This window comes from Arvicola amphibius, chromosome 6 (assembly GCF_903992535.2).
Source record: "Arvicola amphibius chromosome 6, mArvAmp1.2, whole genome shotgun sequence".
Lineage (NCBI taxonomy): Eukaryota > Metazoa > Chordata > Mammalia > Rodentia > Cricetidae > Arvicola > Arvicola amphibius.
This window is the reverse complement of record NC_052052.2, coordinates 51,329,214-51,341,458: the sequence shown is the minus strand read 5'-3', so window position 1 is coordinate 51,341,458 and position 12,245 is coordinate 51,329,214. Positions and strand designations below refer to the sequence as shown.

Sequence of the window (12,245 nt, the reverse complement as noted above, 5' to 3'; positions counted from 1 at the left end):
AAATTCCTCTCCTCATGAGTGACAAAGGATGGCAAAGTACATCTGCCTCCAAATGCTTCGGCTTCTGTTAAACTCATTAATGCATCCGATAAAATAGCTCACATTCCGGGCAAAGCCTCCCTCTTCCTGCCTTCACCCAGGGCTCAGAGAAAGGAGAGCATTGGAATCTGTCCTGGAAAGAGAGGCTGACGGAAAGGTGAGGAGGTCCTCGGTATCATTAAGCCCTGGAATGTCTCCGCTCTCCCTGTGCAGAACAGTTTAGAACAAAGCACAAGTCTGGTGTGAAATTTTCAGAAACATGGGTGAGAAAATGCAGAGCGGAGTAGTGGAAACCCGCTGTCTGACCCGGGGGAAAGCACTCTACTTGTGGGGACCTGAAGTCCCTCTTCCAAAAATCCAGCAATGTTGTTATCCCCCTCATAGAGATCATTCTGAAGATTGGATGCTCAGGAGTTGGAGTTCCAGGCTCTTGCTTAGCTCCCAGTGAGTGATCCCAGCCTGTTGCTTTAATTCTTCCCTACAAGTAGCCCCATGCCCAAAAGGAGAGGAGAAAAAGACAGCTTTAAACTTTATAATCAGTTTTGTCCAGATTAGGAAAAGCAGGCCTCATACCATCAAGGAGTATGGACTGCACCAGCTAGGGAAATGACATGGGCATGCAAGCACTTCCTGTACTCTGGCCATTGGCTTAACTGTGATTTCAAAAAGAAAGAAAAAAAATGTTTGTATGTATTAAGTAACTGTAGGTCTTCCTGCAGACTTGTGACTAAATGTTCTGTCTTTTAAATTGTGCCTTTTCAGTGCTGGTAGTTTCTCTAGCGTCTCCTTCTTCCTGTCTCACCATTAGTTCATTCATTTTTTTTTCACTCATAAGCACTCCCTGGATACCCAGGCTGTCAAGTGCTAAACTTGGCTTGAGAGCGCAGAGAACAGGATGGCATCACGAGGTCCATTACCAACCAGGGAAGCTTCTGTAGTCTTCTGATCATTGCATAGGAGAGCAGAATACAGACCAGAGGTTAGAGGTGACAGGGCGTGGCAGGGAAGGGAAGCCTGGCCAACTTGAATACAGGGTTTGTTTACAGAGGTATAGGAAACCTAGCCTACCAGGGAGACCCCCTACAGCTGCTAACCTATTTACTTTCTCTAGGCTTAGGCGTGAGGATCTGGAGCCACCAGGCTAAGATAGGAACTTAGTCCAGACTTAGCCAGAAGCAAAAGAGAAAAGGGAGGCATGGAGTGGTTAAATAACCTGTCTAATATTGCACAGCTGTGTCAGCACGAAAGCCAGAAGTCAAACTCTGGCAGTCCAGCTCCAAAGTGTGTATGCTGAAGTGTAACCTGAGAGCTAATGAGGGGTCCCTGTGTGTGTGTGTGGGGGGGGGGGTTTCCCTCTGCCTCTGCCTCTACTGACCAAGGAAGCAGCCTGGGATTCCTTCGTTTCCACTCAAAAATAGAGAAGTCGTGGGGCTGTTGCAGAGAAGCTGAAGATAAAGGTTGTTTGGAAGGCTATAGTCTAAAAAAAGTTCTAGGTCAGTAGGAGTCCTGGGTGGCATCAGAGTCACACAGACATAAAGTATGCTTTCTGGCTGAGCCACCGGTACTATTTTGTGTGGCCTGGTATCTGTCCTTCCCCTCAGGATGGCTGACGAGACCTGCCCTTGTCTTTCACCACAGCCCTACGCTCCAGCTCACGCAATCCAGACAGAACCCTTACTTGCCATCAATGAGTCGCAGCCACCATGTCTGCAGGGCTGCACACAGAGCAGGAAATAAGTGGGCGCCACCTGAGAGCTCTGTAACTAACCCACACAGTACACCTGTGCAGTAGACCCTGTCTCTATTTGGAACCTGGGATAGCCGGGGCTGAAAGAGTTAAAGAGATTGGAGGGACTCCAGAGGAAAGGAAGCAGGGAAGAAGCCAGGCCTGAGCTTCTTCCAGAGCAGTCACCCCACCTGAGGGCTTAGAGGCACAGCCAGAGGCTGCCGGCCTGCTGTTCTAATTCTTCAAGTCCTCTGAGCTGTCTGCAGGATTCTGCCTCCAGACTGCTGGAGGGGGATGGGGGAAACTGACCTGACCTGGGGAGGTTGGTAAGCTAACAAGTAGGCCTCCCTGGGAGAGGCAGGAAGAGAGCTGCCGCCTTTGTCTACCGGAAACGTTCTGCCATAGAACTTTCTTCTGTGGCATTTAACCGTCATCTCTTGACTAGAAAATCAAGAAACAATCCTGTGGAAGTAGAGGGAATTTTAAACTAACCTTTCAGATAAGGAAACCAAAGAGCAGAGAGATGGGGACCCTAACTTAGGCTCCCACCATGGAGTCGGTGAAGACGCTGATGTGTAAATCATCTTAAGATCCAGAACACTGGTTCCAGATGGACCTTCAACCTTGGGGGCTTGTCCTGTACCTGGCTTCTTTTCGCTCTGCTTCCCTTCAAATGCCTGTTTCAGTCTCATGTCCTCTGTATCAGTCATTAGCCCAGACACTCATTCTTCCATCCTTTAGTTACCGTGATCTGGGTCCTGCTCTAAATGTCGGAGACATGGTCGTAGACAGAATGTCCAGAGGTTCTCAACCTGCGGTCATGACCCCTTTGATAACCCTCTATCTCCAAAAGAGTTTACATTCTGATTTATAACAGTAGCAAAATTATAGTTATGAAGCTGCAATGATGGGAGGTCACCATAGCACGAAGAACTGTATTGAAGGGTCGCAGCATTAGGAAGGTCGAGAACTACTGGCCTAGGCTTGTGTAGTGTCTGTTTTACTGGGCAAAGGATAAGACGGCCCAAGAAGAAAAATCCATGGTAGAAAAATGAAGGGGGAAGTCCAGGAGCCAGTGAGCGGTGTTGAAGATGCCTTGCTGTTTTAAATGCAATGACCAAGAAAGACTCAGTTTGTGTTTGCACCATGGAAAAAGGCAGTTACACGGGTATCTGGAAGGGCCCTAAAACCTACTCAAGAAGATTCAAGAGAGATAGGTCCATGTGGTGGGAGGAAAAGAGAAGCTAGAAGCTGGAAGGGGGTCGTGTCAGACTGTCCGAGGACTATGACTTATTAGGGAGGTAAGAAGCCCTGGTGATGTGGACATGTGAGCTAGAGAAACAGCCCTTTCATATCCATACCTGTCATTGTATCTGAGACTTGAATAACAGGGCACAGCCTGATCCATTTCAGCCTCTACTGGGCCCAACAGAGCATGTAATAGAGTAGAGGGATGAACCTAAATAATACCAAATAGAGCTGCCAAAAGCCAGAGACCTGGGTGCCAAGGTCTCACGAGTTGATAGATGGGATACTGGCTACCTTGAAGCTCTTGGCCAGTGCACCAGGAGGCACAAGGCAGAGAAATCCCCTGGGACCCAATATCCAAAGACACTGAGGACTTGAGGGAAGTAAAAGTATGGCTGCTTTGACATCAGGTGTTTTGCTTCTGGAGGCGCTTGCTGGCTCCCCACAACCCTGGTCCTGCTCACTAACCAGGGTGTGACTTTGTCCTGTGCAGGCATGCCTGTGGTCCTGTCACAAGAGGTGGAGTCTGTCCTCGTGGGTGCTGCTATTCTGGGTGCCTGTGCCTCTGGGGACTTCACATCTGTGCAGGTATGTTCGGATACATGGGCGGCTGTGGTCCCTCCCCTGTCTGAGGCTGTCTGTCCTCTTGACAGAAGCATAAACTTGCAAAACACACACAGGATATAATTAAGAAATGATAGGTTGCAGCCAGAGAATGGCAGGCACTGGAAGCCTTTGACGTAGTTACTGCGGCCTCCCTTTTGCTTCACCTCTGTCCGTATGAATTGTCCTGCTTTTCTTTTTTCTGCTAAAAGAGCTCGTAAATTATTGAGCCTCAGTTTCCCCTTGGCCATTTTTCTTTGACCAAGTGAAACAGGTAATAGTCATGTGTACTTTAGAGTTTTATTTGCTTATTTGAACTGCATCGCTTTCCAAATATTGTCAATGACTCTGCCAACAAGAAACACAGAAGAAAGTGTTGGTTTAAAAAAAATTAAAAGTAAAAATAAGGAACAAAGTATAGGAACCCAGAAACAATTTGGTGGTGATGACTGAGTACACGATTTCGCTCTGAGCTTCCTGGCAGCCAAGACAAAAAAAGAATGCATGATGAATTGCATAAATTCTCATTTTCAAAAAGAGGAAGCATACTCGTTTCTGGGAAGAGACAGGCTTTTCCTGCTGTGAAATCACAAAAAGACATTGTACATGCTGAAAGCCGTGAAAGGCCCTGAGCAGTAAAATGATACAAAATCTTAAACAATGAGTATGAGGTAGAGGCCACGATGACAGGCTCTGCAGTAACGGCTGGGAAGCAAGTCAGACCCCAGGTACCAGCTGAAAGTCAGAGAACTTAATGCCTTGCTCACGCCTCCCAGGGTTAAGAACCGGATGTCCTACCAGCAACCCAACAATTAGAGGTCAACTTGCCATGACTGTCTAGAGTGGCTGGGACTGAACTAGGTTCCTTAGGATCGCTTTCCTGATACTTATAATAGCCTTTTGTGGCCCATAAGAGAGACCCAGAAACTTGCAAGTGTAGATAAACTAGAAACTTGCAGAGACAGAACCCCATTTCCTGGTCAACATTCTCCGTTCTGGGGCAGGTGACACATGCCCCTTTTCGTGACAGTGACTGTGAAACATTTCCCCTAAGGACCCACAACTGCTCGTGGACCCGTGCGTGCTTCAATAGAAGCCTTTAAACAGGGGTGGTATGGTTGAATTGTCCTTATCTTCTGGGTTTCTTAATCCCCTCAAAACTGGGCTGAAAATAAAGAACCGCTGGCTGAGAGAGACCTAGCCTCTTTACCTGATGTCATTTTCTGACCAAATCCACGTAGTCCTGAGCGCTGTGCTTGCTCGGACACACTCAGTGTCACCTGTCATCTTCAGGGCTTACTTAAAAAAGTGCTTGAGCACGGAGCTGGATATGTATAGCTCCGTGGTTCAAAGCACTCTGCTGCCCTTCCAGAGAACCTGAGTTCAATTTCTAGAACAGTAGATGGCTTATGAGCGTCTGTGACTCTGGTACAAGGGAGCCCACTGCTCCCTTGGCTTCTGAGATCACCTGCACACATACAGGTGGTGCCTGTGCTTTCACCTAGGCACCCACACATACACACAAAACAAAGAGTAATTTAAATAATCAATAAAAGTAGTGTGTGAGACTAATTGCCTTTGGTATGATTGACTATAGAGATAAAGAGCCTCAAAGCCTTTAAAGTCTTTATAGGAAGAAGCCCTGGGGTGATATATCTGGAGCTGCTTTGGAAATATAAATAATACTTGGCATTGTTCATTTCTTTAAAGACGAAGCAAATGGCCCGGGGACCAGCTTAGACTCTGCAAGGTGAACTGAAACAGACCTCCTTTCTGTCTGTGGTTCATACTTTTCAGCCTAATCTTATCTTAGAACTTCCAAGATCCTAGCTTGGTCCTCACGAGAAGGCTCAGTGCTTCCTGCCAGCTACTCAATTCCTGCAGCCGTCATGGTGGGTCTTGTCTAGACAGCCTGAGTCTGGTAGACACGGCAGAGTCATCTTCTTCAGGTAAAGGAAAGCCTAGAAAAAAATGGGTTGCAGGAGACATGGATTGGCAAGTTAGAAAAAGGGCTGATATGTGCCTCGAGAGAAAGGGGTCCCAGTTTGCTAAGCCCATGAATGGCATCGTCAATGGGTAGAGCTTGTATCTTCCTTTTCCGATACCAGTGGATGAAAGTGGAGCCGTAGCAATGGTTTTACTCAAAGCTATTGCAAACGCCTATGTGCAGTAAGCCTGAGAGGATTTTTGTCAGCTGGAAGAAAGGGACAGTGGGTGGGCTTTCCTGCAAAGGTGTTAGAGAGGGGCTCTGTCCATCTTCCATTGCTGCTGCAAATCGCGACCCACGCTGACGGTTCTTCCTCACACCCCTGCTCTTCCTCCCACGCTTAGTCTGAGCCGCCTTCTCTGACCCTTCCCTACCCTTCTCCAAGCCTTCTCGCTATTTCCTTTCTAAAAGAGGAACCCCAACATAGAGGATGAACAGTGCCCTGATGAGCTGTCCTTCAAGAAACCTTCTAGAGCAACTCCACTGAAGAGTGGATCTTCCCCCATTGCAGCAATGCTGTCTGTGTGTCTGCAGTTTAACCCTGCGCAGTCAGGACACCTGTGTGCTGCTCTCGGTGTCAAAGTCCAGATGTTGATCTGTGTCGGGACGAGCAGAAGGGAGGCTTCATCCACCTCTTATTTCTATGTGTGAAATCCACATAATCTTGACCTATGACATTGCCAGCTAATCCACTGCACTACAAAATAATCCCCTCAACTGGGCGGTGGTGGCGCACGCCTTTAATCCCAGCACTCGGGAGGCAGAGGCAGGCGGATCTCTGTGAGTTCGAGACCAGCCTGGTCTACAAGAGCTAGTTCCAGGACAGGCTCCAAAGCTACAGAGAAACCCTGTCTCGGAAAAAAAAAAAAATAACAAAATAATCCCCTCTATTTCCAAGAAACACAAAACACATCATTTGGCGTTGAGAGCAAAGTATAATACTATGAAAATTAAAAAAAAATAAGTCCACGAAATTGCTGTTTTTCTTAGTATAGATGGAGATAAAGTAAGAAACTAGTTTCAGGAAGTTGTGAGAGGAAAAAAAAACAACTAAATGGTAGAAACAGACATAAAGTGCCTTGCCATTGACTGCTTCCTCCAGACCTCCCGCAGACGTCATTAACCTTCTATAATTATTTTTATCTTAAGAAGCAAGTTTTGTTCCTCAGTGCTTTTTCCAGCCACGCTATTTATCTTGAACTCTCCTCTCCTTCCCCCGCGTAGCTCCCTAAAGCAGTGGATTGAAGAGCCCTAGGCAAACAAGCACAAGGGGCAGTCACCAGTGCCCAACAAGCACCCACAGCCATTGTAAAGGGAGTGCTGGCGTAAGGAAAATGGCCAAGTCCATGGGAAGCTGCTCCTCGGCCCACCACCTGAGTAGCGCCCCATCAGCCACCAACTGCCATTAGCTTCCGCCAGACCCCTGCTTTGCCCAGATGAATACCTGCTTGCACATGGTAGTTATTCACCCCTTCCATAGCGTGTGCCCACAGGGTAGACTCCCCTTGATGAGGACAGCAGTCCCCGGCTAGTTCAGCCTACACACGGTCCCCTTTGCTGGTAGAAGCCACCCCTTGCAGTCTTTGCATAAGATTTGCCTCATTTAGAGCCACATAGTTCATGAACTATGTGTGATGCACTTCAAAGCCTTTGGTTGTGTATACAACATATTTCTTGTTTTGGTTTTGTGTGCGTGCGTGTGGGGTCAACTTGCTGTGATTTGAGTCCTGTTTACCTTTCTATTACCGTATATACCAGTTTTCAGCTTGTAATGTAAAGCTATATCTCAGCTTCTGGAGGTTGGGAATGGCTGAGGACAAAGCTGTTTAGAAGTTTGAAACCAACTGTTTCTTGGTGTGTTCAGTCTTAGTTTGCTTGCCTTGCCCCCACTCTGCCAACCTTTTTCTGAAATAAAACTGATAATGCAAGCTTCTTGATGAAAAATTAGAAAATCCAATAGAGAAAGAAGAGAGATGTAAAAACACTGGCGGTATTAATCTAAAACTACTTTAGCAATTCTAACTAATATCCTAGCCTCTATTCCTTTTTGTTTGTAATTGAAATAATTTTAATTATACAGTATGTTTATACAATACGTATTGTTTTATAATCTTTTCTCCCACCCAAGAACATGTAATAAGCCTTTTAATTTAGTAAACCATTTCTTCTGGTTGTATAAGTTGCTACCCTGTAGTATAGGTCTTATTTATTCCATTGGACCTCAGCTGTTTTGGCTGTTTTAGAAAATGTTGCAATTAACATCTCTATAGCTAAATTTTTGCTCATTGTCTAAGTTATTTCCATAACATAGATTATGGAGATATGGAAAAGTTCAGTCAAAATCTCTGCCTAATTTTTAGGATCTTGTTATACACAGAAACAATTTATAAACTCACCAATAGCATCTGAAAATTCAAGGTTCATGTTTCTTGTGAATTAAGCTCTGTTTATCTTTCGTGCTCAGGCGTCTCCTAATCCGATTCATTTCACATCTGGTCCTGATAACAGCATGTTTAGTAGACGTTTGCCCTTTACTGCATAAGTATATGTTTCTGGAGATATGAGATGCTGGGTTATAATTACATAGATTCAGATTTCAGATTACAGTAAGCCTGTACCCATGAAAAAAACAATAAAAGACTTCAGAATAATAGTTAACAGTTTCAAAAAGAATTAAGTTGAGAATGTGATGTGGGCTCTAACACAGGTTAAATTTATTGCCACAGGTAATTAGCAATGCTTTCTTTTTTAAAATATTTATTTATTTATTTATTTATTTATTATGTATACAATATTCTGTCTGTGTGTATGCCTGCACGCCAGAAGAGGGCATCAGACCCCATTACAGATGGTTGTGAGCCACCATGTGATTGCTGGGAATCGAACTCAGGACCTTTGGAAGAGCAGGCAATGCTCTTAACCTCTGAGCCATCTCTCCAGCCCCTAGCAATGCTTTCTTATCTTTATGCAAGCATCTCTTGCTTCTAATGCACAGAAACAAATTTGGGTTCTGATTAATTATCAGTCTCTTGGTTCCAATCCAGTTTGTAGAATAGCACCCTGGGTGTAGAAAGTCATAATATTTATCTCAAAATTAGAAATCTATTTTTAAGAATAAAAGACATGTAGCATCTGATTCTCCTACCCCTCACAGGCCTGTCACTTTCCATCTGTTACTGTTCTTAGTATCACAGGAACATCCTAGCAGGTGTTAACAGGGCCCACTGTGCACACAGATACAGGAAAGACACCATATAACCCCGATAGTTACATAGTGACCCCAGCCCATCTCCTGGGAAGGACATAGATTCCAGGATGGCACGCAGCTTAGCTGCCTTTCACAGGCAGCGGAGAGCCTGGGAAATCACTGCTTTTTGGATGTCAGACAGAAATTAAAACAGACGTGTGGTTGCTCTGTTTGATCACCTTATCACGCTCAGGATTGTTATCATACTTTAATACTTGCTGTTTACCTTTTATGGAGATGGATATAAAACACACCAAGGCCTTTACCTAAAAGGTAGATTTAGAACAGTGACAGAATTAGACAGAATATCTGGTCTAATGAGGCCTGGAGGGATGGCTCAAGTGGTTAAGAATACTAGTTACTCTTCCAGAGGAACCAAGTTTGATTCCCAACACCCACGTGATGGCTGACAGACATCTGTATCTTGGGTTTCAGGGGATCTAATGTCCTCTTCTAGTCTTCATAGGAACAAGGCAGGCACATAGTGCACAGACATACATGCAGACGAAATACCCATACACATAAAATAAAAATAAAATTTTAAAAATTTATCTAATGAATATATTCTTCCATAGCATTGCTCTTTCCCTTCAGTTTTCATTAAGAAATTTTAAGAATCAGGTTTTTATAAAATTAACCATGGTCAAGTATCTACTAGGTCATAAAAAACATAGGAGGATTACAGAAGTATATCGCTAAAATAAAGTTTACCTCATTCTTTAACATGATTTTGTTTGAGGCATTATTTGATTCTGGTGCAACCTTTGCTCTCTATATTATACATACACATGCTTATATATTTATATTATGACATATATATGATTAAAGATAAAATATATAATTTTGTATAAACAAATGCTTATGAATATGATCTCTCAAACTATCATTTATAACAGATTTCCATAATGTCCTTGTTTGAATAAACCAAAATGAAGTGAATAAGTAGTGTGTTTTTCTTTTTTCTTTTCTTTCTTTCTTTTTTTTTTGTTTTTTTTTTTTTTTTTTTTTTTTCGAGACAGGGTTTCCCTGTAACTTTGGAACCTGTCCTAGAGCTAGCTCTTGTGGACCAGGTTGGCCTCATGCTTTCTATACATATACATACAGTCACCACAGTAACTTAGGTTGTGCAGTCTGAGATCAGGAAAGACAAAACCTTTAGTAAAATCAGTAATAAATGGAGAAGAGCCCTTACTGCACACATGCATGGACACATTTGCACACACACATACACACACTCACACACACACACACACACACACACACATATCCCATATACTACCCCTACTGGAAAAAGTCTTGATTCAGTCTCACTAAAGTTTATGAGACAGTTCTGATTGCAGTCTTAAGAACTGTACAAAAGAAAACCCATCTTTACAGTTGCTTGCTGGGGTCTTTCATATTCTACAGTGAACCACTGAGAATCATTGGCTTAGAAACATGAATGATGTACCTTTTTTTCAATTGTATTTCAAAGAATCTTTAGCACTTAAAATTTTATACTGTCCTAGAAGATATATCAAGGAAAATTTCTACACTATCATCATAAGAATCTTACAAATGGGGAAAGAGTAGCAGAGATGCTAAGGGACAACTTAATTGCTAAAAAGTAATGGTGTCAGAAGCTAAGTCCTAGCATAAGTCAATCATTGTGACTATTCTAGAGCTGAGTATCATTACTACTATTTAAAAACCTGATTATCAAATTAAGTGGCCAGAAATTAGAATTTACGTGTATGGAAATGTCACTATCTTAATCAAGATCTGCATGGATAGAACAGAGTGCGCTTTCATCTTAGGATACTTTTAGAGAGTTGGGAAGAGGGACTATTTATTCATCGTATGGTGGTAAGGTCTGTTATGAGAAGCCAGAACCAAGGATGGCGTAGCAGCTGCCTGATTGCGGTGACCCTAGAAGGAATGAGCTGTGCTGTTCACCTACCTCCTCTTGGCTTTACTGAGTCAGAAGGCAAGAGAGGACCTTGATGTGCTGTGTGCCTGTCACCCCGGATAGGAGCAGAGCCGGCTGCTGAGAGCCTTCAGGAACATATGAAGATGTCCAACACATCTTATAGACGGGGATATTCAGCTCACTGTATGTGACTGAATGCTGAATGCTTTTTGTAGGTCTGTGATAAGGACCTTGCCTCAGATGTGAATCAATACATCATCAACTGTACTCTTTGGTTTGGTTCTTCATTTTATTCGAAGCAAGATGTTCTCAATGAAGGAGTCAGTGGGTTGGCTTACACTATGGAGCGAGTTATATATGCCGCAAACATGGGCTGTTTCAGGCGTCTCCCAGCTCTGCAGATAATGAGAACCCTTCTGGTAAAGGGCCTGAAGATTCCCATGTCCCTCATTTTGTTTTCCTGCTGTCGTAGCAGCTGCTAAAAACAATCACTCTAACGTTTTTATTTGTGCGCTTTGAATTAGGCACAGAGCTAGGGCACGTTAGATGAGTTTTAGTTCTGTTATTCACCTCCTCTTACAGGTGAAACTCAAGTTAGAAACATTAGTGATGTGCCCTTGCTCCGCTCTCACGGGTAGCCAGAGGCAGAACGAGCAGTTGAGCCTAGATCTCACATAGAAGCCGGCACCCTTCACTGTGCTTAGGCTGCCCAAGAGCCATAGTTCAGATTTTCCAATATCAACACCCAGGAAACAAAGTGGAGTTGAAGAGGAGTTTCCTAGAGTGACAGTCATGGCTGTGTTCCTTGCTGCAGGCAACAACCGAGAAACGGTTCCTCAAACAGTAACACCCCAACTTGTGGGAAACCGGGACCATTTATAAGTCTTTCTTAGTCCTGTCAACCAGGTGGGAAACAAATTTAATTCGTTTCAAAGCAGCTGCTGTCTGTTTCTATGGCTAACCCGGGAGGTTGCGAAGGAGCTAGGGAGAAAGAATTCATGCGAGGAATATACATCCTTGGAAATGTTATCAATCGGTTGAGTAAGACCAAACAGGGAAATAAAATATCTGCTCTTTACTAAGTAAAGGCATCTTCCTCCCCTAGCTCATTAAAAATTAAAAGCACTCTTGGCTTAAGTAGGGCAAATTAGTAACTAAGTGCTACATAATCAACCTGGATAAACATAATGTGGAAGGCGAAGCCAAATTAATCACTCCACTGGTTTGTTTTTGGCCCATTAATGCACCTTTTCCTCATGTCCTTCCTGTGGTGCCAGGATGCGTGTTCTGCTCCTCCAGGGCTGGAGGAAGAGTGGCCTGTGACAGCTGGGCTGACAGATGACAGCAGCGCCGCCCTGGAGGTGTGTGTTTACGTGTTTACTCAAAGGCTGCAGCTAGGACCTGGGTTTCAGCCTTTAAAGGGCTGTCCTCTGGAGAGCTGGCACAGGACAGTACCAGCCTAGATGGTGGAGGATGAGTGAGGTGA

At 44.1% G+C, this 12,245-nt stretch overlaps 1 protein-coding gene across 6 annotated transcripts in view; it reads left to right on the top strand.

The window, feature by feature from the left end:
• Positions 1–12,245, top strand: part of Fggy (FGGY carbohydrate kinase domain containing) — a 368,123-nt gene that overhangs the window by 283,610 nt on the left and 72,268 nt on the right. For all 6 annotated transcript variants that reach the window (XM_038332750.1, XM_038332754.1, XM_038332751.1 and 3 more), the window contains one exon: positions 3,507–3,601. In XM_038332750.1, coding sequence (XP_038188678.1) covers positions 3,507–3,601 — 95 coding nt within the window. The remainder of the gene's footprint in view (positions 1–3,506; positions 3,602–12,245) is intronic.